Source organism: Orbicella franksi, chromosome 12 (genome assembly GCF_964199315.1).
Source record: "Orbicella franksi chromosome 12, jaOrbFran1.1, whole genome shotgun sequence".
NCBI lineage: Eukaryota > Metazoa > Cnidaria > Anthozoa > Scleractinia > Merulinidae > Orbicella > Orbicella franksi.
In genome coordinates this window covers 1,496,970-1,522,613 of record NC_138156.1, presented here as the reverse complement: position 1 = coordinate 1,522,613, position 25,644 = coordinate 1,496,970, and the positions used below count along the sequence as shown (strand labels likewise).

Genomic DNA, 25,644 nt, shown 5'->3' with positions numbered 1-25,644 from the left:
CTGGTTTGAGACCAGACTGGGGACATTGTGTCGTGTTCTTGGGCAAGACACTTAACTCTCCCAGTGCCTCTCTCCACCCAGGTGTATAAATGGGTACCGACAAATTTAATGCTGGGAATACAAATGAATGAACTAGCATCCCATCCAAGGGGGAGTAGAAATACTCCTAGTCCTTCATGCTAGAGAGACCGGGATAAGCTCCGTCCTGTTAGGCCACTTGGCTCGTGTGCACGCTTTACCTAGACTTGACTGAGGTTTAGTGATGTTGATTTTTGTCACTGTAGGTTGTGCAGTATGTAGATTCACTCGTGCCCACTGTCCGTCGAGCATTGATTGATCCACTGCCTGAAGTCCGAGTAGCTGCTGCCAAGACATTTGATCAGCTTCATAACACCATCGGAACTAAAGCTTTGGATGACATTTTGCCAGACCTGCTCAAGAAAATGGTAATTTGTCTGTTTCCTGGCTTGGTGCTACTCTCTAATGCAATCCATCAGTTACTAACCAATCGGAATCGATTTCCTGCTGTTTTAACAAATACGTAATGTCCTAAGCACCTTGCTCGGCGCATGGTGCTCATTAAGGAACTTATTCTCATGGAGCTGTCTGGATGTGTTTCAGGATGAGCCGTCCCTGTCTGAGTATGCACTGGATGGCCTCCGTCAAGTAATGGCTGTGAAGAGTAGAGTGGTGTTGCCATTCCTTGTACCTCAGGTTAGTCCACACAAAAACATTTTACCATGACGTTTTCTTGGTGATGTTGCATTGGCCTAATTAATTCCAGCTTTTAGCTTTTAGCTAGAAACCAAGCGTATAGTCAGTAAATGACTTTTGTTTTTCAGCTCATCACTCCTCCTGTCAACACCCGTGCGTTGGCCATATTGTCTGCAGTAGCAGGTGATTCTCTGACCCGTCATCTGAGTAAGATTTTACCAGCAATGCTGAAGGCGATACAAGGCTGTTTTGGCACGGAGCACGAGGAAGAGGTTAGTCAATCATCAAATCACTCTTGTTTCTGCTACTAATTAGGTCTCGTACTAATTATCTCGTGCGTGAAGCCTGCCGAAAGTAAAAAAAAAAAAAGAAATATCAAGCGATAATTGATCCTTGCCACATACGACATGTTTGTTGCACTTTTTTTTTAATCTTGTTCAGTGGCTTACCTTCCATACGTTTTCTGTATCTCAGTGTTAAAGGGGGGATTCATAGCTTTCACTCCTGGCAGGAGAACTTTGAAAACCTTTTCTTTCCAGTAGTAGTTGTTACTGACAGAATAACGTGTCGTATTTTTCAAGTCACTAACAAACGGCAAAAAATTCTTGGACTGCTAGAATCAGATCGACGTGCTGGATTAGCGTCTCCTAAGTACTTGGCAGTCTTCACATATTATAGTGAAGCCGCAGAAAACTGTTTCAGAAAGGTTCTGTTTTCGTAATTGGCAAAGCGTTTTGTTGTGACCGTTGTTTTAGCATTTTTTGTTTCTTTTTGGTAGGAACTGGAAGGCGCGTCCAGTTTAGTGTTGTCTGTTGAAGATGATGTGGGCATCAGGACCATTATGGATGAACTCATGGGAGCCTCTAAAGATCCAGTGCCTGGCATGAGAAGGGTGAAATGACTGTTTGCTGCTTGAGCTATGTTGAATTGTTGACACAAGAAAACACGACAAATTTTTCCTGATATGTTTACCTGTAGGAAACTGTGGGAATTTTCGAAGCAAGAAATAAGTTCTTAGGGGAAAAAAGGACTAGGCTTGAAATACTTCCATAAACATAGTAATTGTGAGCAGCGCGTTAGATTCTGTTTATAGTAAAATTTGATGTGGATGTTTTATTTCACCCACTAGGCCTCAGTGTCTCTCTTGCACACCTTCTGTCAGGAGACTAAAGCAGACTATTCCCAGTTCATCCCTGCCCTGTTTCGTGGTATTATTCACTTGATGAATGATTCTGATGAACTGGTGGTGGACATGAGCTGGAACGCTTTGAATGCTGTAACCAAGGTAACAAGTTTGCTACCAGTCTCTTCAAATTCAAAAGTGTTGTTGAAAGAAGTGTTGGGTTTGCATCTCGTCACGACACTGGAGTTGTTTTTTGAGCATGGTCCTCAGCCAAACTTACCGGAAGTAAAGGTTTTACAAGCGGAACAAACAGAGTATTGATCACGTTAATCTGGATAGCGATACTTGTTGATAAATGCACGTGCAATTGTTGGTTTAACAGCACAAAGCATGCCTCTGTAGTTGAGCTTCATTGTGCATGTTACAGTTGATCTGTATTTATTGACGTTCCTTGTAGCGTTTGGACGCCGCTGAACAGTTGCAGTACATAAGCCACTTGCGGCAAGCCGTCAGATATGTCTCAGATGATGTCAAGGATGGAGATCTGCCAGGATTTTGTCTTCCTAAAAAGGTATAGCTGATTTATTCTGTTAATTCATTAGTGATGAAAATCTGATTTCTCTTAACAATAACATCTACTAGTCCCACCGCTATGCCACCTAAAAAAATTGGTTCGCAAGGCGTACTTAACAAATGGAGTAGACTCCCAAATTGAGAGCTTGGACTTAATTTAGCTTAGTCTTATGGTGAAAGTAACTCTCTATTTCTTGTGGTCGTAGAAAGTGCAAACAAGGAGTTTTGCTCTGTTGCAGCTCTCTCGGTAGTGTATCTTAAGTGCGTTTCTGACATTCCTCCGTATGTCTCTTGAGAGTGGTATTCATTGTGTTTATATCATGTCTTATTCATTCTCGACAGGGTATCGCTCCTATTCTACCAATATTCCGAGAAGGAATTCTTAATGGCACACCCGAGTTAAAGGAGCAAGCTGCCAAGGGCTTGGGAGAGGTCATTAGCCTTACAAGTGCTGCAGCTCTGAGACCTTTTGTGGTGAACATCACCGGGCCCCTGATTCGTATCCTTGGAGACCGTTTCACATGGAACGTCAAAGTAGCGGTACTGCAGACACTGGGGTTATTGTTAGGCAAGGTTTGTACACCTCACTTGAGCTTTTTGTTGTTGCAATGGTTTATTTTCTCACCATTACCTTTGTCTTGCATGACAGGTTGGCGCCATGTTAAAACCTTTCCTTCCGCAACTTCAAACCACTTTTATCAAGGCGCTAAACGATCCCAACCGAGAAGTGCGCATGTGCGCAGCCAAGGCGCTTCAGAAGCTGATTAAACTTCACACTCGGGTGGATCCTTTGTTTACTGAACTGCACAATGGAGTCAAGAACACTGAAGACACCACCATAAGGTTAGAAAGACTGCCTGACTTTGTCTTCTCATCAGCCCAGTGTTTGATTGTTATACCTAATTGTACATTTTGGTACTCTTCGGTGGTATATCAGGCGAGTTTGGTCGAGCGAGACCAAACGTGCCTGATATGCCGCCGAATCGTACCAAAAACGACATGATTAGGTATTTACCGCGCCCAAATTCGGTCAAGAGACCATGATATCGTAGCCATATCAGGTCAGTGACTTGATATCGCAGGATGTCAGGGCAGTAGATACGGCTTCTGATTGGCTAATTGCGAATTTGGGTACGGTAATGCATTATATCACCAGGTGGCGCCACTGACGTCTTTGCCACTCCACAACTCACATAAACGGCTTCCTTGAAAATGCAGCTACGCCACTTTTGAACCCAGTAAAAGTTCAATCCAGTCAGTAGATTTAATACTCTAAGAGCACAACATCTCCAAAGTTTGAACTGTTATTTCCGTTTGTTGTAGAGAGACACTGCTGCAGGCCTTACGGGGTGTGATCGCAGGCGCAGGACAGAAGATGGGTGACCCAATAAGAAAAACTCTCACCAGTACATTACTGGATTTACTGGGACATGCTGATGTAAGAATCGACCGTTTTACTAACCATTTGTTCCTAAGGCGCCTTTGGCTTTGCACTTCAGTTACTGTGATCCACCTCGATTGATTGACTGACTACTGACTGATGGACGGACGGACGGACGGACGGGCGGGCGGACGGACGGGCGGACGGACGGACGGACGGACGGACTGACTGACCGACCGACCGACCGACTGACTGATTGAATGAATGGCTGTTTGATTAACAGTTTGATAGCAAAATACGTCTTATGTAAGGAAGAACTTATAACAGAGTGAACCATACACCCTAAGCCTGTGTTGTAATGTCCATGTAATTCACTGATTTCATTTCACCTTTTTGTGTTTGTAGGATAATATCCGCGTGGCAGCAGGCGGGTGTGTTGGATCATTAGCTATCATTGTTCCAGACAATGAACTCAACTCTATCATCAGCGAACATCTAATAGGCAAGCACAAAACTGGAACATATAAAGTCTTAAAATGAGGTCTCAGTGAATATTTTTCTTTGTCATAAGATCTTTATGTTGACGCTTAGATGTTTCTTTTTGTTGACAGTCAATGACCCTACTGTAGATTGGACTGTACGGCACGGCCACGCTATTGCACTGTCAGCGGTATTACACGACGCTGTCGAGAGAGTAATGTCTCAGGATCTCTATGATGACGTCACTAACGCAGCTGTAGCACACGCCACAACAGATAGGGTGAGTGCTACCTTGGAGGGTTGGGAGGGGACGTACAACGTGTTCATGTCTTGCTTGGCTGCTAGGTTTTGAGAAGAATGAATCAGGGAGAACGCAGGCGGGAAGATCCTCAGAACAATGAACTTAACTGTCATTTGTTGCCAATTACCCCCCCCCCCACCCACCCCCTCCTGTCAGACAGAGATTCCCTTCTCTTTCTGCTCTCTCTGTCTCGCAAGGTAGTTACCAGTGCGACTGAGAAGAAAGTTGTATGCTGGTTGCATCTCCAACTCTTCCAGCAAATCCTGCTTGCTTCTCTTAGACATGTTTTGTGTTAACCCGACTGTTAAGTGCAATTTCGAAATGGCCGCGCGAAATTCGCGCGGCCATTTCTTTCTCGCGGTTTTCTTTCGCGTCACGTACGGCGGACTAAGCGAAAGAGGGACTACTCGTAGGCTAGTGTGTAGCAGAGTACGAATTTTATTACGATATAAGAAATAGTAATTGGGCCGAGTGGAGTACAATTTAGGGAGTAATCGCGCGAGTAATGTCAAAATCGGACGAGCGCGAAGCGCGAGGCCGATTTGAAATTACAAGCATGATTACTCCCTGAATTGTACGACACGAGGTCCAATTACTAATTAATCGTATCTATGACAAATTTCGGAATTAAAAATGTCTTTTGAGAACTTCTTTTGAGCGAAAACGTATGTAGCGCGTTTCATAAGTTTTGAAACTGTAGGAAACATTGCAAAGAAAGCCATCACGTGGGTATCCAATTACAGGTGTCCAATTACAAAAAGTTCAAATTGGATACCTGCAATTGGACACCCACGTGATCGCGCGCCGATTACGTGGCAAATAGGCGCGCGGAGAACCAATCACGATCGAGAATTTCGTTACAGATACGATTAGCCGTAAAACTAAATTTGCCATAAATAGAACCCTTAGTTTGACAGTGGAGAGTTTCTCTCTTTTGACTTGTTAAATGTTTGTTTCCTAGATTCCCATCTGTAGCTATGGCGTGAGGTCTCTTGGCTTCATTGTCGCTCACTCGGTAGTTCAGTGTGATTCACCGTCAGCTCAGGTCCTACAAACACTTCTTAAGGTAAGTACACTAGATTTCTTGAGCAACTCTTGTCAAAGTTGGCCAACTCTAATAGAGTGACGTATAACGTAGTGCACACTATTGCTGTGTTTTTACTAATTTATCTCCGCGTCATTTATCGTTTCGAGACCAATGTTACGAGACACACTAGGAAACTTATTAAGCGTTTTCGCTGCTTCCTTTGCAGGTGTTACAAGACGATTCAAACGACGTAAAAACGATCGCGGCAGCATCTCTTAAACACGTTGCACGCGTATACCCAGCGCCTTTAGACAGCTCGCTGCTTAAAGTCATAGTCCCTGCTCTGATCGCTACTACCAAGGAAAAGAACACTACAGTCAAATCTGCTGCTGAATCAGCGCTTTTGTATGTGTTGCGTTTACGAGATGGCGAGTCCACGCTTCAGGTAACAATGCTCGGGAGTATATTCGTCTCTGTTGCGGGTACAATAATAAACCTGAGCTGTTACTGAATTAGTCTAACTCATGTTTGGCTTTCAGTCATGGTTTCCAGGCACGACACCCCGAAGTTAAAACTGCCATATTTTGTGTTAATTTAATCCAGTTGGAAACAATTTTCTTGTCGTACCGGCTAAGTAACTTTGTGCATCGAGTTGTAAATGTACGAAGTTTGCACGCCACATAAAAACATAATACATAACATTTAGAAGTTTACAAAGCAAGTTTTTTCAATTTTGTTTTTCAGTCATGTTGCCGTATTTTTGATGCCAGCACTGCGGAGAGTATACAGGATCTTTGTCGCAGATCTTTACGTCGCTTAGCAACACAAGAGGAAGAGCAGGATGAGTTAGAGACTTGTTTCTCGCCTGTGGACCAAGGATGACAGTTGCTGATGGAGCACTGGGGCTAGCACAACAGCCAGTCGGAGCACTACTTGAGTGACTCATTACCAGATTCTTCTCTCTGATCCCACAAGAGAGACCCTGGCCCACTTGAATAAAGAACACTTTAAAATTGTTGCGAGATGACAATGCGCTGAAATTTATGCCAGAAATGTTTTTACTTTTACGTCCTGTTTTATCGTTGAACTTTTGCCTGTATCCTGTTACCCATCCTAGAGTTTTTATGACTTTCAGTTGACATGACAAACAATCTTGTCAACTGCTAGATAAGTTCTTTTTTCTTCTACAAAGACGTTGCCAATTAAAACTGCTGTTTATTCATGTCTTAGTTCAAGGTTTCATACCCATCTGATGGTTGAGTTAGTTATGCTGTGGTTAACCCTACCATAGACAAGCTTCTTATCAAGGAGTGAGTTAGCTCAAGTTAGCTCAATCCAGGCTTTAGTCTTAAGAGCTCCCTTGCAATATAACTTCTCTTAACATCAATGATAGGTCAGACATTCAGGAGATGCATATTGTAAGAATTACATGGACACAGTTTAGTAATTGTTGTTGACAATTATTTTCAGAATTTATTGTAAATTGCACTCAAATAAGTCAGAGTGCGACTCAGATGTGGTACTAAAATCTACATCATAACTTGAGTATCAATGATAATGAATATATGTTATTTGCCGGCTTAGGGTCGGTCCGTATAGTGAAAAACTGTGACCGAGGTCTTGAAAATGCTGCCCGGGGCCGCTGGCCGAGGGCAGCATTTTCAAGCCTGAGGTATTCCACAGAAATTCTCTTAAATACAGCAACGATCAGGGAGGTAAACTCGACTGAAATTGACTCAAATTTTACGGCGAGAGAAACACAGGATTACGCGCCATTACAGCGCCAAGCTACAAACAACCAGACAAACTCTCACAACTTAAAAACACTCAATTGAATTTACTTAGTGACTTTCCTTGCCATTTTAAAGTGAACAGAGATAAACTTGCGTTGACTAATCGGCGATGGATGTGTAAAAAAGGCAAAAGATTGACGACTACCGCTAACTTTTAGGAGGGAAATTTACGCAGCGGGGAAAAAGTCCGGCCCATGGGCCGTATCGTTAAAAGCTGGACCGGTCACGTGCGTATGATTAACCAATCAAATTCGAGGATTAAGGATTCCGGCACGCTCAGATGCTTGAGAAAAAAATAATCTTTTTTACTGGTTATGGTCTATTTAATTCTATTTCCTTCGACGTTTTTTTTCTCTAACAATTAGACTTCTTATTACATGAAACTTAAGCAACACATTTATTTTGCGATTTTGAGGTGCGCATATTTTGCGACACTTAAATTCCGCAATTTTGCGAAAATTATGTATTTTGAAACACTTTAACTTCGCGTTTTCGAGTAATACACAATTTATTTCCTTGGCAGTGTTACTTACACGTCCTTTAAATTAGTAAACCAACTTTATCAAATGTACAATAACGTCAACAGTAACACAAAAGCAACGGCTGGACTATATGTTATTAGTATATTCTCAGCTCCGACTATTGCATTTCTAGCTCTCTGATTGGCTCAAAAACTCCGACTATGAGCCATTAGTCGGAGTTTTACCTTATATGGAAAACAGTGCGCCAAGTTTAAAAATTTTCCGCTCTGTAAAATTGTTGAAATAAAAATCGGCGGCAAAAACCCGATTAAGAATATACTAAAACAATTATTCCATTCGACCTTGTTGGATATGAAGTGATCATAACCAACTCGCGCTACGCGCTCGTTGGTTATTTATCACTTCATATCCAACGCGGTTTCATGGAATAATTGTTAAACAGTAACTTAATTCTCGCGTCATGTTATGTTCGTGACACTTGTTGTTCGCGTCACTTTCATTTCGCGATTTTTTTTAAATCGCGAAATTCACGAAATTAACGTGTCGCGAAAATTTCATCTAATAAGGTAGTTCAACTATGACGTAATTCAACTCTTCCTGTACTTTTGTTGTGTATCCAAACAAACTACTGGATAAGATGCCATATAACAAACTTCTTTTCGATCTCTGACAACTTATTGAGCTCACTGTTTTCTTGCTCGGGGATGTTGCTATGTAATGCAAATTATCTTTCATCCGACTTCTGGACAAAAATATTATTTGTAGTGCAAGTAACAAAATAGCACTTACTAGAAATGAAATAATCAGATGGTAAAGGTGAAGGTCAGTGAAATAATGATAAGATCCAAATCAGATTTTGCATGAGTTTAGAACAACAATTGTTGGAAAAGAAATATCACACAATATGATGAACATCTTATCACCAACACAGCACTTGGTCCCTGAACTGAAAACTTGTGGCCAGTTGGTAGGTACAAAATGGGCAGAAAATTGTGCACCTTATCTCTTCTTTTTTAACTTCTATACAAAACAAGATTAATGACCCTTTTATTAGTAGTCCTATACATCTGTAGCCTTCAAACATGTGACATGACTAGACGTGAAATTAGAGCTGTTTGTGCTATTCAACAAATTTTCTGGCTCTATAAGTAAGGTAATTTCAACCATTAATATTATAGTTTGGTATCCTTTTTTAGACTTCAAGTAGTCCCTCTTTTGCTTGTCCATCATGCGTGACACAAAAGAAAATCACTTGTCGAAAAAAATGGCTGCATGAAATCCTGGGGCGAGAAGCGTAGTGGCCATTTTTTCCTGGCAGTTTACTTACGGCCTCGCAAGATGGACTAAGCGAAAGAGGGACTACCAATAGTCTAATCCTTTTTCTGTATAAAATTTTTCTACAGCTCATCTTCATGGTATTATAGGTGTATTAAATAAGTAAATCATGCAATGAGAAGCCAAAACATAAACAAGAATGCAACCCAAAGAAAGAGCTTGGACAGAAACTGTTCATCTTCAGCTTGTGGCGATCCAGCAGGTGCTGAAATACAAAAAACATTTAAAAGTATTGGGAAAACATTTTAGACATCAGTTACGCTGAAGATCAAAAGAAGGAAATGGCTTATGTTTCTATGGGCAGAAAAGTAGTTTGTTGTTGACAACAAAACAGGTGATTTTCAAAACAATTTCTCCGATATTCAAACCCAAAGTAGAAATTTTAAGCTAAAAGGAAATTTCATAGTAACTGAAGTTGTAATCCACATACGACCCATCCATACTGGAATGAAAATTACATTTAATACCTACCTGCTGTCTGTCCTTGGCCACCAAATGTCTACAATCAAAAGTACAAAATGTACAGTATGAATTTTAGATACAGAATTTTAAATGAAATGAAACAGACAATTTTATAGTTCTGAACAAAGTAACATAGCAGTGATCACAAGAAGTAAAGCTCAAGGAATTTCCTTTAAGTGGACGTCTCTTGTTTAATGGTCACACATAACAGAACCAGACTTGAACATGTCTGGTAAATTAACAATAAAGGGACTCACTTAAATTTCATGTCTTTTATCAGAATTTTATTAAATTTCAATGTACCGTCAAGCCTCTGATCCCAAAATTGTTGCCTTATTTTTGCAACATTAAAATAAAGATATATCTCAATAATGTCAATTAAACCATTACAAGGTGATAACTATGACTGCTGTCAGATGTAAACTGTTTTGAAGAGAACCAAAGTATTGCTAAGAGCTAATTTTTCAACTGGACACATGACTGCCCAAAGTTCAAGTGATGAACATATTACAACAAGTATCTCACCGTTGAAAAGAAGGCAAATGGGAATGCACCAATACCAAAAGAAAGCTGAAATCCATCTCCAAAACCACCAAATCCTGGGAAGCCCTAAACAAGCATCATATAATTTAGTGCTTACTACTTTCACATTTAATATCAAGTATGTTCATATATTCTGAGAAAACTGTCAAATGAATATAATATCATCAATTCTCCACTTTGCTTTCTGGAAAAAAATGTCTTAAGAATGGATCAGGAAATTCAATACTTGTCTGAGATCTGAGTAGTTCTCGCCAATTCCTGGGTGGCACTTGAGTATTAACATAGGAGGGGTACGGTTGCATAACAGAATTTCTTGAGAAGGAAACAATTACTGGTTGTTTGGGGATTTCGTTTTTCAGAGGGATCATAAATTTTTGTTCATAATACTGGAGTAAGCTGTGTGCCAGAACGGGTGTGTCAGTTTTGTTGAGTTAAGTCTATGATTTTACAGAGTAAAACAGTTTGAACTGGTGCACCTAAACATAAATTGAGAACAATGGACTGGTATTATTTTCATGAAGGCAAGTGGGCGTCTGTTTAACATGAATACATAAATACTACACAAAACCAGTTTCACAAAAACTAAACCAAAACCACTGAAAACCACACAACATTTAAGATCAAAAACAAGCCAACTAACAAATGGCAAAGTTTCCTGAGAGGTACACAACACTTCACACTTTTGTTGGGGTTCCAATATTGTTCCAAAATTAGTGCTCATATTCTTCAATTTTATTGGTTTACTTAAGAGAAAGATTATTAACGACAAACCTCCCATACGCGACCACTCAAAATGCCAAGCCTGGGTGGTCGTTTACGAGAGCTTAGACCATATTGGGTCAAAAGTTTGCCTCATTAGCATATGGTGACTGCAGAGACTTACCTCATGTTTTAAATGTTTTATTCATGTGAAAAGTCAATTTTAAGAAAAAATCTTGTACTTCCCATTGAGAAATTCCTGTCTCTTGTACTACCTGCCATAATGTTACAACACCTTACTATCCAATTAACACTCTATTATCTGTCAAGTGGTTGCTTACGGAGGGTCAAAAACAAAAGAAAATGTCAAACTTTTAGTTCTAAAAGTGGTCACGGTTGCTTACAAGAGGTTCCAAATATAGTGATTTGACTAGGAAACTTTTGGTCGCTAAGGAGAGGTGGTCGCTTACAAGAGGTAGTCGCAACTGGAGGTTTGACTGTACCTTTTTCCTCAGTAACATTCTGATTGGTTAACTCTTTAATTTTACAAGTGGCCGGGTTCAAGAAGCCACACGTCTTTTATAAATTATCATTGATCCATGTGGGATATCTGATTGAGTTTGAAAAAACTATTATTTTTGGGTTCACATTTTTCACATAGATATGGCATTTTGGGGTGAGCATTAAATATACAATTAGCACACTTGAAAGAAATTTCATTCATAGTAAAACCAGGTCCTGAAGTCTTGACTAATCTCAAAAAAAAATATGAAAATATGCAGTGCCTTTCACTCAACAGTGAAGCAGAGGCTTAAGAGTTGTCTTGATGGTACTTTTAAGAAAGAGAAGAGAGTGGCTTGCTGAAGGTGGCTAACTACTCCCTTAATGTAAGCCCTGGATGTTAAATTATTGTTATAATCCTTACAACTATTTCACAGTTCACCCATAACTGAGAAAAAAGTGGGAGTTTTACAGATCATTATTAAAATTATATACTATCATTCTTATTTTACTAACTCCATTATTCTCTGGTTCAGGTCGTCTTCCCTGAGGTCTTGGTGGCATTTTTTCCCTGAGAAAAGCAAAAGAGACCTATGTTAATATTGGTTTATTCCAACTGTTTTCTAATTTTGACAGTAAAATACAGCTGTAGTCTGGGTAAACAACCATCATCTCCCTTGGTGTCCCCAATTCCCTCCCTGCTTAAGAGACACCTTGGATACAACCACCCAAAATTGTTTACTGCCCCATGTGCCACGTGGCATGAAGGGGACAGTAAGTGACAGGATGCAGAAATTTACTTCATTGTGATTGGCTGAGAACAAACCAATTTATCTTTAATTTTTAATTTGCACTGCAATGCAAATTAACGTGCATGGGTATATTATTTTCCTAGTCCTATAAGTAATCATATGGAAGCTTGAGGAATAAGGATTTACACTACTCTCAGTATTTGAACATTTCTTTCAAATGGCACTCACCTAAAGGTTCATGCAAGTGTACATCCCTAATTGCACTCGCATTCATACAATAACCTATGCTTATTACCCTGTCTCATTGTACAACTCAGTATAAAGTTCCTCTTTTTTAAAAAAAAATGTTGTTCATCACTACAGCCTCACACCACAAGTGACTCTCATATTTGGTAACTGTCAATCAGGCATGTTTTTTGCCTTGTGAGACTTCACAGTCAGCCGTTCTCAGAAGGCTGCAAGTTGTCGCCAATCTAGCACCAAAGTTAATCCCTCCCACTCTTTCGTTTTGTGTGTTGTCATTTGACTGGCTTTGGACTATTGACTGATTGTAACCAATGTTAGACATAATAATTAACAAACAAAGGACTGGAAATTGCTGCCTGCAGCACCCCTTCAGCCCTGTGCTGAAGCCCTGTCAAGGAGGGGACATTCTGTTACTCCACTAGACTGGTTTTGGCCCCAGGACCCTGCAATACAGGCATGTACCATGAATCAAGGTCCCTCATCTGGTGAATATACTGTCGGAGGGTTTCATCTGAGCCTTGCCAGTACATTCCATGCCCATACTTTGGCCCACATATGATGAACTGTCAACACCTTATTGCATGCCTGATCATTACATGAAGTATGTTGTGGTCGGTACCTAGGATCTTCCTGATTTGTGCTTCCTCTTCCATACAGTGGGATTACTTTATCTTTACTGATACCAGCTTTACAGACTGGGCAGACTGATTTATTTGGTCGAGTTTCTAACCACTACATGATAAAGCAAAAAATATACATGTTAGACAGATGAAACTTCCAGCAAAATTATGAGCTAAATAAAAAGTACAGGTTGTAATATCTTCAGTGTTTTTATCTAAAGAGGAAATGTACTGAAAGAAAGGAAAGGAAAAAAACTCATTGCTTTTGCTTTTGCAAATCAAGATCCCTCACAGTGTTATTAAGTATCCATTTTCTTTTAGACAGATAATTATGATTAAAAAGTTTACCTTGCACTACATACATGTCTATTTAAATAATAATTTTCCCACAGCAATTATTATTCTTGAAATTATACACAAGGATATCAGAACAATTGCTTAATTAGTATGACCTCTAATATATAGCGTGCAGTCAGGACAAATTCACCGTGAAGTAGTGATAGAATTAAGCAGTTTATGCCTTAAGTGGTTTAACCTACACTTTCGATACGTTACATTAGAAAGCTAATTAAAAACAAGGAAGCTCAATACTCTTAAATTTAAGCTTTCTTTCAGTGTACACCTGAATTTTAAACTGACTATACCTAAATAATAATATTATATTATACAGTTTGTTTTTCAACAGACCTTGTGAAGACAGGGCCAGCTAAAAAGAGAGAAAATAGATGACTTAGTTAAGGTAAACATACATTTACCAGACAGCTAACTACGTGTCTTAAGAACCATCACACTACAGTGAAGCCAAATATACGACTTTCAACTTTCTCACCAAAATAAGTGCCCACAGAAACTAATGACCGCGTCCTTAGCAGTGTCAAGACAAATATTACATTCAAAGTTAGCGTTCGCATTTGCTTGTTCGTTATTTGACGCTCCAGCAGTCGAGGTTCGTTCATTAACATCTCTATCAGAAGTCGCCATCTTATGCTTTCTGTTTCAATGTTGTCACGAGAATAACGTCATCGGAAACTGGGACTAGCGCGTCAGTTTTTGACAGCGAACGCAAAGAACTGGGCTAGACTTTCAGTCGACCGCCATCATGGTGAGTAAAAGGGAATGGATTTTCGCTCAATATTTTCGTTTCTGGAGTGATAATCCGTCGTGTTGGGATCATTTCGGACGCAAATTATATTGTTGATAATTCATATCGTTAATCTTAATTGTAATCTCTTGGATTTCTAGGAGATTTTTGTGATGGTGCGTCGTGAAAAAACTACCATCTTCCTCGATTGTAAAGAAGCCACGACCGTCTACGAACTAAAGAAAATGGTCGAAGGAATCACAAAGAAGGCTCCTGAAGATCAGAGGTTGTACAAAGATGATCAGGTCCTTGATGATTCCAAAACGTTAGAAGATTGCGGTTTTACTACTCAGACTGCTAAGGCCCAATCTCCGGCATTGATTAGCTTGTCGTTCAGAGGAGAAGGTGCGTTATAATGCACGTACAAAATTATTAACCTCGATTCTCATGTAAGATGTGAATGATTTATAAGTATTTAGTATGTGTTGTCGTTTTATTTCGTGACTGTTCTTCGGGCTTATCCATGGATCCAGAAGTTGGTGGTTGTACAAACACTATCCTTGTCCATGTTTGCTAAAATGATTAGCTGTTGAGTAATAAACTGATAAACTTATAACTATGAGTTATTATTGCATTATGCCTGTGTGTACAGTTACATTATGCCTGTGATCGTTACTCCAGTAAAGTATTTCAGCTTGTTTTCTTAATTAAGATAGGCAATTTTGCAGAAAAGGGAAAAGTAGGTGACCATGTGCTAGCAAAAAGGAAAAAATTGTAAAAAAACTGTTCCTCGCTAACATCTTTGATTCTTTTCTTGTTCTGCTTGTTTTGTTTGCTTGATTGTTTGTTTTTTACGTCCAGATACACATTCGCACACTCTAGATCAATCCTAACATAGCCTACTGAGTGGTTAGTGGTCATACATTGGTATCCTCCAGGGCTGTAGAATGCTAACACTTTTTTTATTCTTTATTGTAGATGGAGAGTTTGAACCAGTGGTTATTGCTCCCTTGTCCACTCCTCCAGAACTACCTGATGTCATGAAACCACAGGAGAGTGTTTCCAATAGTGACGGCTCATAGATTTCCTGTGAACAAGTGATTGTCTTCTTTTTTTTGTAGAGAAACAGATATCTCACCACGTAGTTTGAGATGATGTAGCAACAAGATGGTCAAAGCCTTGTGTGAAGCAAGGATCAGTACTATTCATATATTTAACTTTCTAGTTTATAACTGCATATTCATAGATTTATGGTAATGTGATTAAGTGAGTGGTAAAAAAAAAGTGTTTACGAGCTTTCAAGGTCAAAACTTAGCTTGCCTCAGAAATGGCTGTGCCAGGGAACAACAAAAATCAAATCTCAATTTTTACATGAAAAATTAATAAACACTAAAAATCCAAATTCTATTCAGTTGGTTTAAGTCTACTTCAGTTTATAGTAGTAAATTATCAACTTTTGACAATGATAACTTACAAGAGAACCAACTTCAAAGCAGCATTGACTTCATTACTGATCCAGCCTACTATTATACTAACAATAAACTATTGAGCCAACAATAAAGATCTTCTCTGTTATTAAATCGCAGTTTACACTTTTCATAAATTTGGACCAGTAGTAGTTTTTGAGGGTTGATTTGTGTTGACTGCTAAATTAAAGTTATTTTGGCTGTGGTTATTTTAGTCTTTTTTTGTTAGAGTTTATAGTGACACAGTGCTTCATCTTTTGAAGACTGATAAAGATCCTTATGTAGTAATGTTTGCATTCAAGTCTAGTCTAGCAAAAAGTTAATAGTCCATCTGAGAGTGCATTTTCAAGTTAATAGTGATGACTAAAACAGTTAATTTTTAAGGATGGTTTTGTACTGGTATAATTAATTTTCTTTTTGTTGTAAATAAACTCATTTGTTTTGAAGCAGTTCCAGGTATTCTCACTTATCAGATGATTATGCATGATATCAAGTAGACTTTGTTCAAACTAGATGCATCCTTTGTTGCTTCGAGTGTTGTAATCATCTCAGAACAAGTTCTCTCATCAAGCTCTTGTTTCCTGGGAACCCATTCTTTCCCTCTTGTTTTCCCTCTCTTCAATTTGGGAAAAGAGGGCCTGATTGCATGAAAAAACAATTTCAACATAATTGTGAGTGACCAGTGCGGCAAGTATTTCTACTATGTTGCAAGAGTATTGCAACATAGTAGAATGCAGCAATAACTGTTTAGATACTTGCACATTGCATCCAATTACATTCCAATTGTACATAAAAAAAAAAAGATTTAAAAGATTTCTTTTTAAAAAGAAAAAAGGAAAAGATTTATGTATCTGTCTGTGTCTTTCCCTGGTTAACAGATCCCTTCCAAAACGGCCAAAGAAAGACATAAAAATATAGCGAATAACCTATCAAGCGTATAAATGGCTAGCGCCTGGGTATCCTGTGGCTAAAACCACGGTGCCGGTGAATTCTAACCAGGTTAACCTCTCGGTAGCTACGTTTCTGTCCGACCTCTCTTTCAGTACTATTTGCAGTTTTCGGCAGCCGCCGACTCTTAATGCTTTTGGCCGTGGCAAAATAAGCCACAATGCACATTACCTGATACTTGAAAGATCGTTCCTTTTCTTGCCGCTCTCGTCATTCGTCCTCTCTTACCCTACCTACCTACCTACCTATATGTTTGTCTACAAATCGCGCTCTGGACGCTCAGGGAAGAAAAAGGGGCGAATAAAAGGCGAAGAATTCCTGAATTGGACACCGTACTATAGAGTATCCCCATCCCAACCTCTACCCCCCTCTTCTGTCAGTGCACACTGCCCCTTTCCTTCCCTCCCCTCCGTCTCTTGGGTCCAGGTTCTACTGTAATACTGGTGCAATATTCTCCATATGCAGGCTGTAAGCAATCCTTATGCCTACCCTCCCGAAACCCCACAGCCGAGAACTTACTTACAAACTACTCATCGAAATGAATGCAATAATGGAAGTATAGTATACAGCCGTAAAAAAACGATGAATAAAATAGCAGGATATGCGCTAGCGATCTATTCTGTAAGTTATCTGTAAGTGTCCCAAAATAACATCTTGTTTTTTCATGGTGGAATTATTGCTTGATTGCAATTGTGTCGCCATTGACCGCTTTGATGATGAATCAAGTTGAGAAAATTAGGAAGCAAAGACGGCCACCAGAAATTATCCAGGTTAGCTAGCTGTTCGGGAGCGGACAATGATTTAGGGATTAATGTGCAAGGTGCAAGGTGCTTCTGTTGGAATTTGGTTGTATAGGTATAGGTGGATTGGGAAGGGGAGTTTAGAAAAGAGTTGGGTGGGGGGTAACGATTTTGTCCCTCTTAAAAGAGGGGCTTGTTAGAGAGGGGAGAATTATAGCTTATCGAAATTTGGTTGTACAGGAATAGGTGGATTGGTGAGGGGAGCTTAAAACAGGGTTCATACAAAAAATTGAAACAATTTTTCAAGGACCTTTAAAGGACCAAATTTGATTTTCAAGGACCAATAACGGAAATGTAATCTTAGGGTATCTTCCTCAGCGCTTCCACTATCGTCATTTTCGGCGCTACTTTGAATGCCAAGGGAGCGCTAATCAGGCCTTCAGATCCTTTTCCTTGTACAAATAGCTTCATAGTTCTTTGTCCAGTAGTGCTTCCATCCGACTTAATGTTCGCCTGTTGTTTACTTCCCACCACGTGTGAGCGGAATGCACTCTCACCCATCCTAAGTTGATAGTTTTACTGTACAGAACGGAAAAGGGTTGTATGTAAATTGCCTTTCACTTGCTTGCTAACCCATTTATATTCTGTTTTTGATAACCAACGACTGTTAAAACAACATTTTCCTAGCATTATTTGCTACGGTTCAGAGCCCATAAGAGCACAAACGATAACACTGGAACAAAAGCTACATGTGGCATGTGCAGGAGCGTGAAAAGTTTTATACACAACCACCGGTCAATTTGGTTTTGGCTCGCATTTGAACTCACATTTGGATTGCTATTATCTTAGGTTATTTCACAGTGTTCGCAAATTCCTCAACATCAGAAAAAGAATAATACCAAAGTCTATGTAGAACAACTTTGGCGGCTTTTAACTTCACCAGTCGTTCGAAGGCTGAAAAAATTCAAGGGCTTTTCATGGAATTACAGAGAAATTCAAGGACATTTCAAGTCTAAATGGAGTTCAAGGACTTTTCAAGGACTCCCTGAAATTCAAGGACTTTTCAAGACTGTGCGAACCCTGTAAAATTATCGCTTATTGGTATTTAGTTGTGCAGGAATAGGTGGAAGGGTTAAGGTTAAAAGAGAGGGAGTTGATGACTTTCTCTGCCTAAAAAGCCGGGGAGCTTATTAGAGTGTCTGGTTATTTGAGATCGGGGGAGGGTGTTTAATGTTCAGTTTACAGTATCCGGCTGTGAAAAGGCTCCAACTGTGGTGTCCTTTAGAGGAAAAAACAACACGTACAAGAAGCTTGCTCATGTTTCCATACAAATACACTGTATTTATACAGTTTGTTCTTGGACGTCAAACGAGCCCAAAGCCGTAAGGCTCGGAAAACAAATTATTTGTATGTATTCTTTCACTTTATAGTTATTCACAGGGATCTGTTGTGTTATTATCAATCTACTATCACTCCCGAAAGAGCCATAAAAACCTACTTTCCATCCATCTTTAGAAATAAACTTAAGCGCCGTATACTGTATAAATTTACCAGCACCCAGTTGTTCAAAGCACGATTAAGATAAAGTAGGGCAAGCAGTAGATGTCATATTTTCACTTCGCTTCCGCTCTAAATTTAAGATTAAAAAGCGCGATTGTTTCCAAAGGCTAAATTTGTGCTCATAATTCTATGCGAAACATCCATGTTTTGGACGGTTTTTCGAAGTTGAGCAATCCTCAGCACCGAATCTAGGACGACCTATAGAAGTCTTCGCTTGTATCTCTCTTACTTAGATGCAGTTAGATGACAAGGTAAAAGCAATACAGCATTCAAAACGTACTAGTTAATCGGTAAAACTGAATTTTATAAACCTGCTTTGAACAACGAGGCTCATAATTACTGAAGACTTAGCGTTGTACTCTATACTCTAAAGGAAGTTCTCCAAAGTTCGCACTATCTTCCTGAACAAGTGGCTCCTTGTTTTCAAGAGCGTCTGTAGGCGATTCGCTTTCTAATGGAGGCAGCATGCCGCAAATCTGAGCGCGCTTGTAAGAAGATGTTCTACACGCTTATTTATGTGGATTTTGTTTGTACGATGGTGTCCTACGAAGAGGGTTGTGACGAACGTCAATGTGAAGTTGTTGTAGCTGATGATATAACGGCAGACAATAAGGAGCCTCTTGGTCTGGTTGATATGCAGTTTGTTGTTCCACACCCGGCTCCATGAGTCCAACTTTCCCGCCAGTTCGTTCTTGCTCGTCGACTGCCATAAGCCTTTCGTACTGTTTCGCTAATTCATCTCGCACTTGTTGCTCGTATTTGAGTATAGTTATATTCGGAGTGAACTGCTTGCTGGTCAGAAAGCTCAGACGGCCATCAAGATTTTTGATACTGTTCTTGCAATTTTTGGTGCTCCTGCTGTAGCTGCTTAATTCTGTTGTACGCGGTTGACACTCGTAAACGCAAGCGTGACGGCGTTGGAAGTTCGCCGCCCGAGTGGCACGTGAAAATTTGTCCTAGATGGATCATGAACATGTTGCCCTGAGCCTCTCTGAGATATCGGTGGCGTAGATGTGAATAATCCATTACTTGGCCCACAATGAAATACTACAATTGCCGGCCTCATCTGAAACGAGGGAACATTTGAATTTTCAAGAACCTCCTCTGACCCTTCCCACGCGAGTCGCATTTGGTGGTACGCAGGGACGACAATTGGTTGCTTTGGCATCGAGTGAACAGTATCCCGCCTAAATTTCGGCTTCTCTTCTACTACATCCTCGCTTCCCATTTTCTCCACCGTAGGGGAGTCGGTGTCTCTGATAACACCATTGTCTAGTGATAAAGCAGGCCCAATCATCTGTCGCAGCGAAATCGAGCGCGCTTTCAGTCCAGGCTTGCGCATGGGCGACCGTTCTTTCACGCACTCCATAGCGATTTCTCGCCGTATTTCGGGCGGCGTAGGAATACGTTCATGTAGTTCATTGATAGCGTGCTGCAGAGGGAGATACGGTCACGCCAGCTGAGCCGGCACGGTGCCCTGAACGGCGCGACGCGGCACCACAACGATATTAGTCTTGCTCCCCCGTACAACAGCAGCTTCCGCTTCCACTCGTCATATCGTGATCTTCCTTCGACACGACAAGAACTAACAAGCTAATACTTATATAATCAAACTTTAAAGGAACTATAAACAAGAGGTGCCAAGTCTGGGGGGATGGACGTGAGAGTCACTATTAGTTCAAATGGTTTTGTTTCTCATGGGTTGAAAAACTACTGGCATGAGTTTTTCCATCCAATCACAGAGCATAGTGAACTAAAACCAACACATCATGATCAACCAACTACATAAATGACGTGTGTGTCTGAGAGATCTTCATTTCAGCTCTAGGCGAGTACAAGAAGCACTGGTACAACTGAAATCTCAAAAGCCTTGTAAGATCTTTTAGCTAACTAGTACTAGAATACCATTTTTCTCTTTGCCATTTTGGGCCGTTTTCCTGAACAACAAGTCATGGGTGCCAAGTTTTTCATGTGCTTGATGCTGATCGTTCTGGTGGTTTCACCTGCGTACTGTGCCGACTGGATTCGTCGCGTGAAAACTGGAATGGAAGACGGGAAGATAATATTTCTCAAGGAAAGACCTTTTGGAAGTAAGTTAGGAAGTTATCTTTGAGGATCTTTAATTTTATTCAATTTCACTGCGATTATATAACAAAGAAAAAAAATCATAAACGATATTACAAAATAATAATAATATTAATAATAATTGTAATAACCACATTAATAAAAAAAAATCTTAGTACATAACAAGGCAGTGAGGAAGACTAGAAGGGAACTGACGAACCATACATGCTAGTCAACCCATTATGAAAATAAAATGTATGAATACTGAAGTAATAGGCAACGACTGTTCAATCTTAGGATGGGTTCTTTTGGAATTATTCCGGATTATATTTGGCCTCTGAATTTTCTCGGGGTCCGATTGTTCTACAGCGAAACTGCGAAAATCGTCAACACGAGAGTTAGGGTATAGGCAATTAAGGGACCGTTCATTTTTTATAAGGTAGGGGGGGCTGGTGGGATTTGGGGGGGGGGCATGCGAAAAAAAATGGCTTTCGAGGGGGGGCCATCCCAAAAAAATAAGGGAAAAAGGGGGGGTCACGTGAAATATTTTAGGAAAACTTTAAAATGGCATAATGTTTGAATATCAAAAAAATTGCTATAGAATAAACATAGAAGGCAGGATACAAATTTATTACAAACTTTCCTTCTGCTTTAAAAAAACGTTTGGCGACAAAAAGCATTTGTAGCTACTGAAAAGAAGTATTTTAAAACACTGTTATTTTCGAATGCAACTTTCACTGGCACTCATCTTCATCTTCGCTGTCGTCGAGTTCTTCGTCGCCGCTTGTGCTGCTATGGGAGTCTCTTTCACCAATGCTGCAAGAAGCAGCAATGCTTTCCGTCAGAGTGTACTCTTCAGGGAACATGAAGGTGTAAACATAATCTCTGACTTCCTGCTCAAGGTTTGTGGTGAAATAATTCCCTTCCAAGAGCTGTGCGATGTATGGCCCATCTCTTCTAAATAACGACGTGGCAACATCCTCAACTTTAATACACTCTTCCGGGACGGCCGTTCTAGGAGAGTACACAAGGCATTGTGGAAGATCATTTCCTAGCGGGTTTCCAACACAGATTCCATAAACTCGTTGGACGTTGTTTTCAGTCCGCTTCCTCTTTCTTTCATTAGACGTTCTGTGGTTTTCTTTTTTCCTTCTCTTTTTGTTGATGTGCTGTTTGAGTATGCCTTTGAATATGCTGTTATAATTGCTCTTCTTATTTTCTAGTGCTTCCATGTCCTGCGTGACCTTCGTCAACTTAGCTTCTATACATTTGATCTGTTTTACATTAAAACTGTGGGTAAATTCTTCGCCCTGCTTTAAAGCAAGCCCATTGGACTGAAAGAGTGTGGAATCGTGTTCCTTTACATCTTTCAATATGACATTCAACTTTTCCACCATTGCTCTGTGCTCTTTGATGGAGAAGTTCACTTTTCTTTCATCACTGGGCTTCAACTGGTACCCTGGCATGGAAAACTCACTCGCCCTCTCTGAACAGCCATCCGCACTTAGAAAGATTGCTTCTTTTGCTTGTAAGATGTCAAACTGCCTGGATCGTTCAGCTGTAAACCTTTTCTTAAACGACTCGTCGCTTTCGCCATTATTGCGCATTTTGGAATTTTGCGCATTTGAAAAGCAGCAAGAGTGACAAAGTAAAGGTAATTGTAAGACATTCATGCTTGCAGCAGAAGAGTCCTCTCAGAGCTGGCCAACCAACACTGAGAAATGCCAGGACATTGACACAAAATGACAACAGGGCAAGTGCTGACAGCAGTGAAACGGACGAAAGTGACAATGATGAGTATGACAGTGATGCCATTGACTCTGGGGGAGAAGATGACTCAAGTGACGTCATTCTTGCATTCATCAATTCAGATGAGGAAGATGCCAATGAGAGGCCAAATGCCACACGCTCAGGGCGAGCCATGACTAGGAGATCCGAAATTGACTTCTCTTTCTTTTGATTTGTTTTTTAAACAACAGCTCTCTGTAGTATAGGGATTGTAATTATTGTCTTCATAGTGAGCACAATAACGTGAAGTGGGGGGATAATAGAGAAATATTAAAAATGTTGAAATCTAAATATTGTTTGTTCAATTTTTTTTTGGGGGGGGGGTCATCCCAAAAAATGACCGCTATAAGGGGGGGCCATGTGAAAAAATTGGTAAGCTGAGGGGGGGTCATGCGATTTTTAAATGGTGTTTCCGAAATCCCACCAACCCCCCCTCCCTCATAAAAAATGAACGGTCCCTAAGAAAACCACTTCGATACCAGTTGAATAAACTGCAAGTCGAAAAGGTAATTTTCCTCTGTTAAATCACTTGGAGTATATATCAATGAAAATCTAACGTGGCATTCCCACATTAATGAACTGTGTAAAAAGATCGCTTCTGCAATTGGAGCCATAAAGTGAGTTAAGCCATTTGTGCCTCAATCTACCCTACTCTGCATATACAACTCGCTAGTTCAACCTTAGTTCCAGCGGCGCAACCCTTTGGAACAGCTTACCCTGTAACATTAGAGAGTTTGGTTCATTAAATCAATTTAAACGCTTTCTCTATCATAATTTTTAAATTCACGGTATTCATGGAAATCAGGTTTTGAAGTAGAATATTGTCGAAGGTTAACATAATATTAGGGTAGAATTTTACGTTTAGGATCTTAGACATTTTATTGAATTTATTGTACCTGATGAATTGTTTTACCGTATATAAATAATGATTAAGAATTAAAGATTAAAGTAATCAACTTTGTGGTGCACGAGTTTTTCTTGTGGTTTTTAACTGATATCATCGGTATGACTCAAGTCATGTGTCAATGAACATTCCAAAAGTTATGTTTGGTTTTCTCACAATCGCATGGTTTTCGCGGAATCGCAGTCACGTGAAGTGTCCAAATTCCGCTCCTGGACGGTGTCAGTCGTCATTTTCATGCTGTGAAAATCGTCTTAGCGTACTGTTCCCCTTCTTTAGCGCTATCAGCTCCGCCAGGCGACTGTGGTACCTCAAGCATTCCTGGCCCATTCCGCCGGTTGTAGTGAATATTAAGGGGGTGAACTTCCGTGTTCAACGTCGAGAACTCTGCTCTAGTACTGACGTTTCTTCTCATTTTCATGCATTCCGTAAATCTGTTGTGGCTCTACATCCCTGTACGATTCGGCATTTGGGTGGCAAACCCTGACATCAAAGAAAGCCGATCGTTGGTGTTCCCAGAAACCATGTGCGTGATTATCCAACCTTGCGTCTTGTGCTAAGTTAGTTCCTCTGCTGAGCTGTTCTCCACTGATGTCTTGGAGGACGGGTTAGACTTTAAAATCACTACATACCGTATTCAGGGGTTCAGCTTCCAGGTCTCTCAGCTCATTTTGTCGTTGAATGACAAATCCGCCTCTTTTACAAATCATGGCGTGGTCTACCGTAAAGATTTCTGCACAAACACAGGTAGAGGGAATAGCATCAACTGCGGCTAGTCATAGTGTAGTTTGATAACATCACGGAACTCCCGTTTATTCAGGTTGAAACCCATTACCCGGAGGGGAAGCACTGTCAGCCACACCGATGATTATTTTTCTGCTGCCAGGTCTAGTGCTCGCTTGGTCTTTGGCGGTGCACTCTCCCTAATCTTCTCTACCGTGTCCTTACGTTCTTCTGCTCTTTCGCTCTTGACTGTCTGCTGTGCCGACTTAACAAGAGACTCGTTTGGCAGCTGGTGTGTTTGAGACATAATATGCTCAACGAGGGGCGTTGTCACTTTGACTGATGAAGCGTACTCCCGACTTGCTTCCCGGCTTGGATTTGGAAGGCACGAGCCTCCCAAGCGTATATGAAGCGCTAAGATGTCTCTATCTAACTGTTCACAGTTACGTTCCGTTATCACTGGAATAAGCACTTGAGATATTGCATTCTCCAGTGGCTCTAGTAGGTCCTGAATGTCCGGTAGTATTCTATTATTGTGTTTGTTGCTTGTCATTCTAGCACTGACTTGACTTGACGTGTGTAATATGCACGGCTGTGTCGCTCAAAGGACGCAGAGAAGTCCTGCTTGTTTTCCTATAAAACGAAAGTGTCTCACGGTGACTTTGAACGTTTTTCTTAAGATTCGTTATGATATTTAGTTGGGAACGAAGTTCTGTTTTTAGACCAGTCGTTTACTTTATATCGTGTGCCGGAGAATATAATAAGGTGCTGACTTTTTAAAAGGCAGCTGAATTAACAATCTTTCTGATCTTCTTGCAGATAAGAAGGGGATATCAATGAAACGGATGAGCTCGTCGGACTCCTGGTGTCCACCGGGCTGTCCACCGGGCTTTCACGAATGCGACCCGATTAATTGCGGAATCCCGCTCGATTGGACCTGCTGCTTCCGCAATTAAGAACCAGCCAAAGTTCATAGCACCTGTATCTTACAAGTCTAAGTCTGTGAACATTGTTCATACTCTCGTCTCGGTTGTCTGAAAATGAATACCGAAAGAATAAGAATACCCAGCAAATTATTATGACAATGAATATCTGGAATACATATATTTGTAGTGCGGATTAATGATTGAATGAACATGTAAGTGATCGTCGCAGTTATGAACACTGCTTAAGGAGTTGTGAAATTAAAACCTGAAAAAAATTCAGGTTTGTATGGGAGTTGAACCCATGATCTTTTAATCATTTCATCCAATTGCAAAGCGTATTTAATCACGTACGTCATGGAAAATTGCGCTATATAAGTTTTAATTATCATCATCATCATCATCATCATCATCATCA

The 25,644-nt window shown here is 40.3% G+C and overlaps 3 protein-coding genes and 1 pseudogene across 3 annotated transcripts in view; 2 read left to right on the top strand and 2 right to left on the bottom strand.

The window, feature by feature from the left end:
* The window catches only part of LOC145463745 (stalled ribosome sensor GCN1-like), a 28,820-nt gene extending 21,997 nt beyond the window's left edge, over positions 1-6,823 (top strand). The window contains exons 48-61 of the mRNA XM_081447531.1: positions 285-446; positions 622-714; positions 843-986; positions 1,493-1,606; positions 1,844-1,999; positions 2,295-2,408; positions 2,753-2,983; positions 3,060-3,253; positions 3,734-3,848; positions 4,197-4,293; positions 4,403-4,551; positions 5,534-5,638; positions 5,826-6,044; positions 6,344-6,823. Of these exons, the coding sequence (XP_081303657.1) occupies positions 285-446; positions 622-714; positions 843-986; positions 1,493-1,606; positions 1,844-1,999; positions 2,295-2,408; positions 2,753-2,983; positions 3,060-3,253; positions 3,734-3,848; positions 4,197-4,293; positions 4,403-4,551; positions 5,534-5,638; positions 5,826-6,044; positions 6,344-6,481 (2,031 nt within the window). The 3' untranslated portion in view covers positions 6,482-6,823. The remainder of the gene's footprint in view (positions 1-284; positions 447-621; positions 715-842; positions 987-1,492; positions 1,607-1,843; positions 2,000-2,294; positions 2,409-2,752; positions 2,984-3,059; positions 3,254-3,733; positions 3,849-4,196; positions 4,294-4,402; positions 4,552-5,533; positions 5,639-5,825; positions 6,045-6,343) is intronic.
* A 1,494-nt stretch (positions 6,824-8,317) lies between these two features.
* On the bottom strand, positions 8,318-14,051 carry LOC145463179 (E3 ubiquitin-protein ligase RNF185-like). Its single transcript, XM_081446902.1, has 7 exons — positions 13,862-14,051; positions 13,720-13,738; positions 13,032-13,144; positions 11,931-11,985; positions 10,197-10,280; positions 9,681-9,708; positions 8,318-9,414 (listed from the first exon to the last, which is right to left on the bottom strand). Exons 1-7 carry the CDS (start codon positions 14,011-14,013, stop codon positions 9,317-9,319), a joined length of 549 nt encoding a protein of 182 aa, XP_081303028.1. The 5' UTR covers positions 14,014-14,051; the 3' UTR covers positions 8,318-9,316.
* Positions 14,052-14,089: 38 nt separating this feature from the next.
* Positions 14,090-16,028, top strand: LOC145463180 (elongin-B-like). Its single transcript, XM_081446903.1, has 3 exons — positions 14,090-14,134; positions 14,275-14,518; positions 15,092-16,028. Exons 1-3 carry the CDS (start codon positions 14,132-14,134, stop codon positions 15,193-15,195), a joined length of 351 nt encoding a protein of 116 aa, XP_081303029.1. The 5' UTR covers positions 14,090-14,131; the 3' UTR covers positions 15,196-16,028.
* A 3,146-nt stretch (positions 16,029-19,174) lies between these two features.
* LOC145463744 (uncharacterized) lies at positions 19,175-23,910 on the bottom strand (annotated as a pseudogene).
* Positions 23,911-25,644: the final 1,734 nt, after the last annotated feature.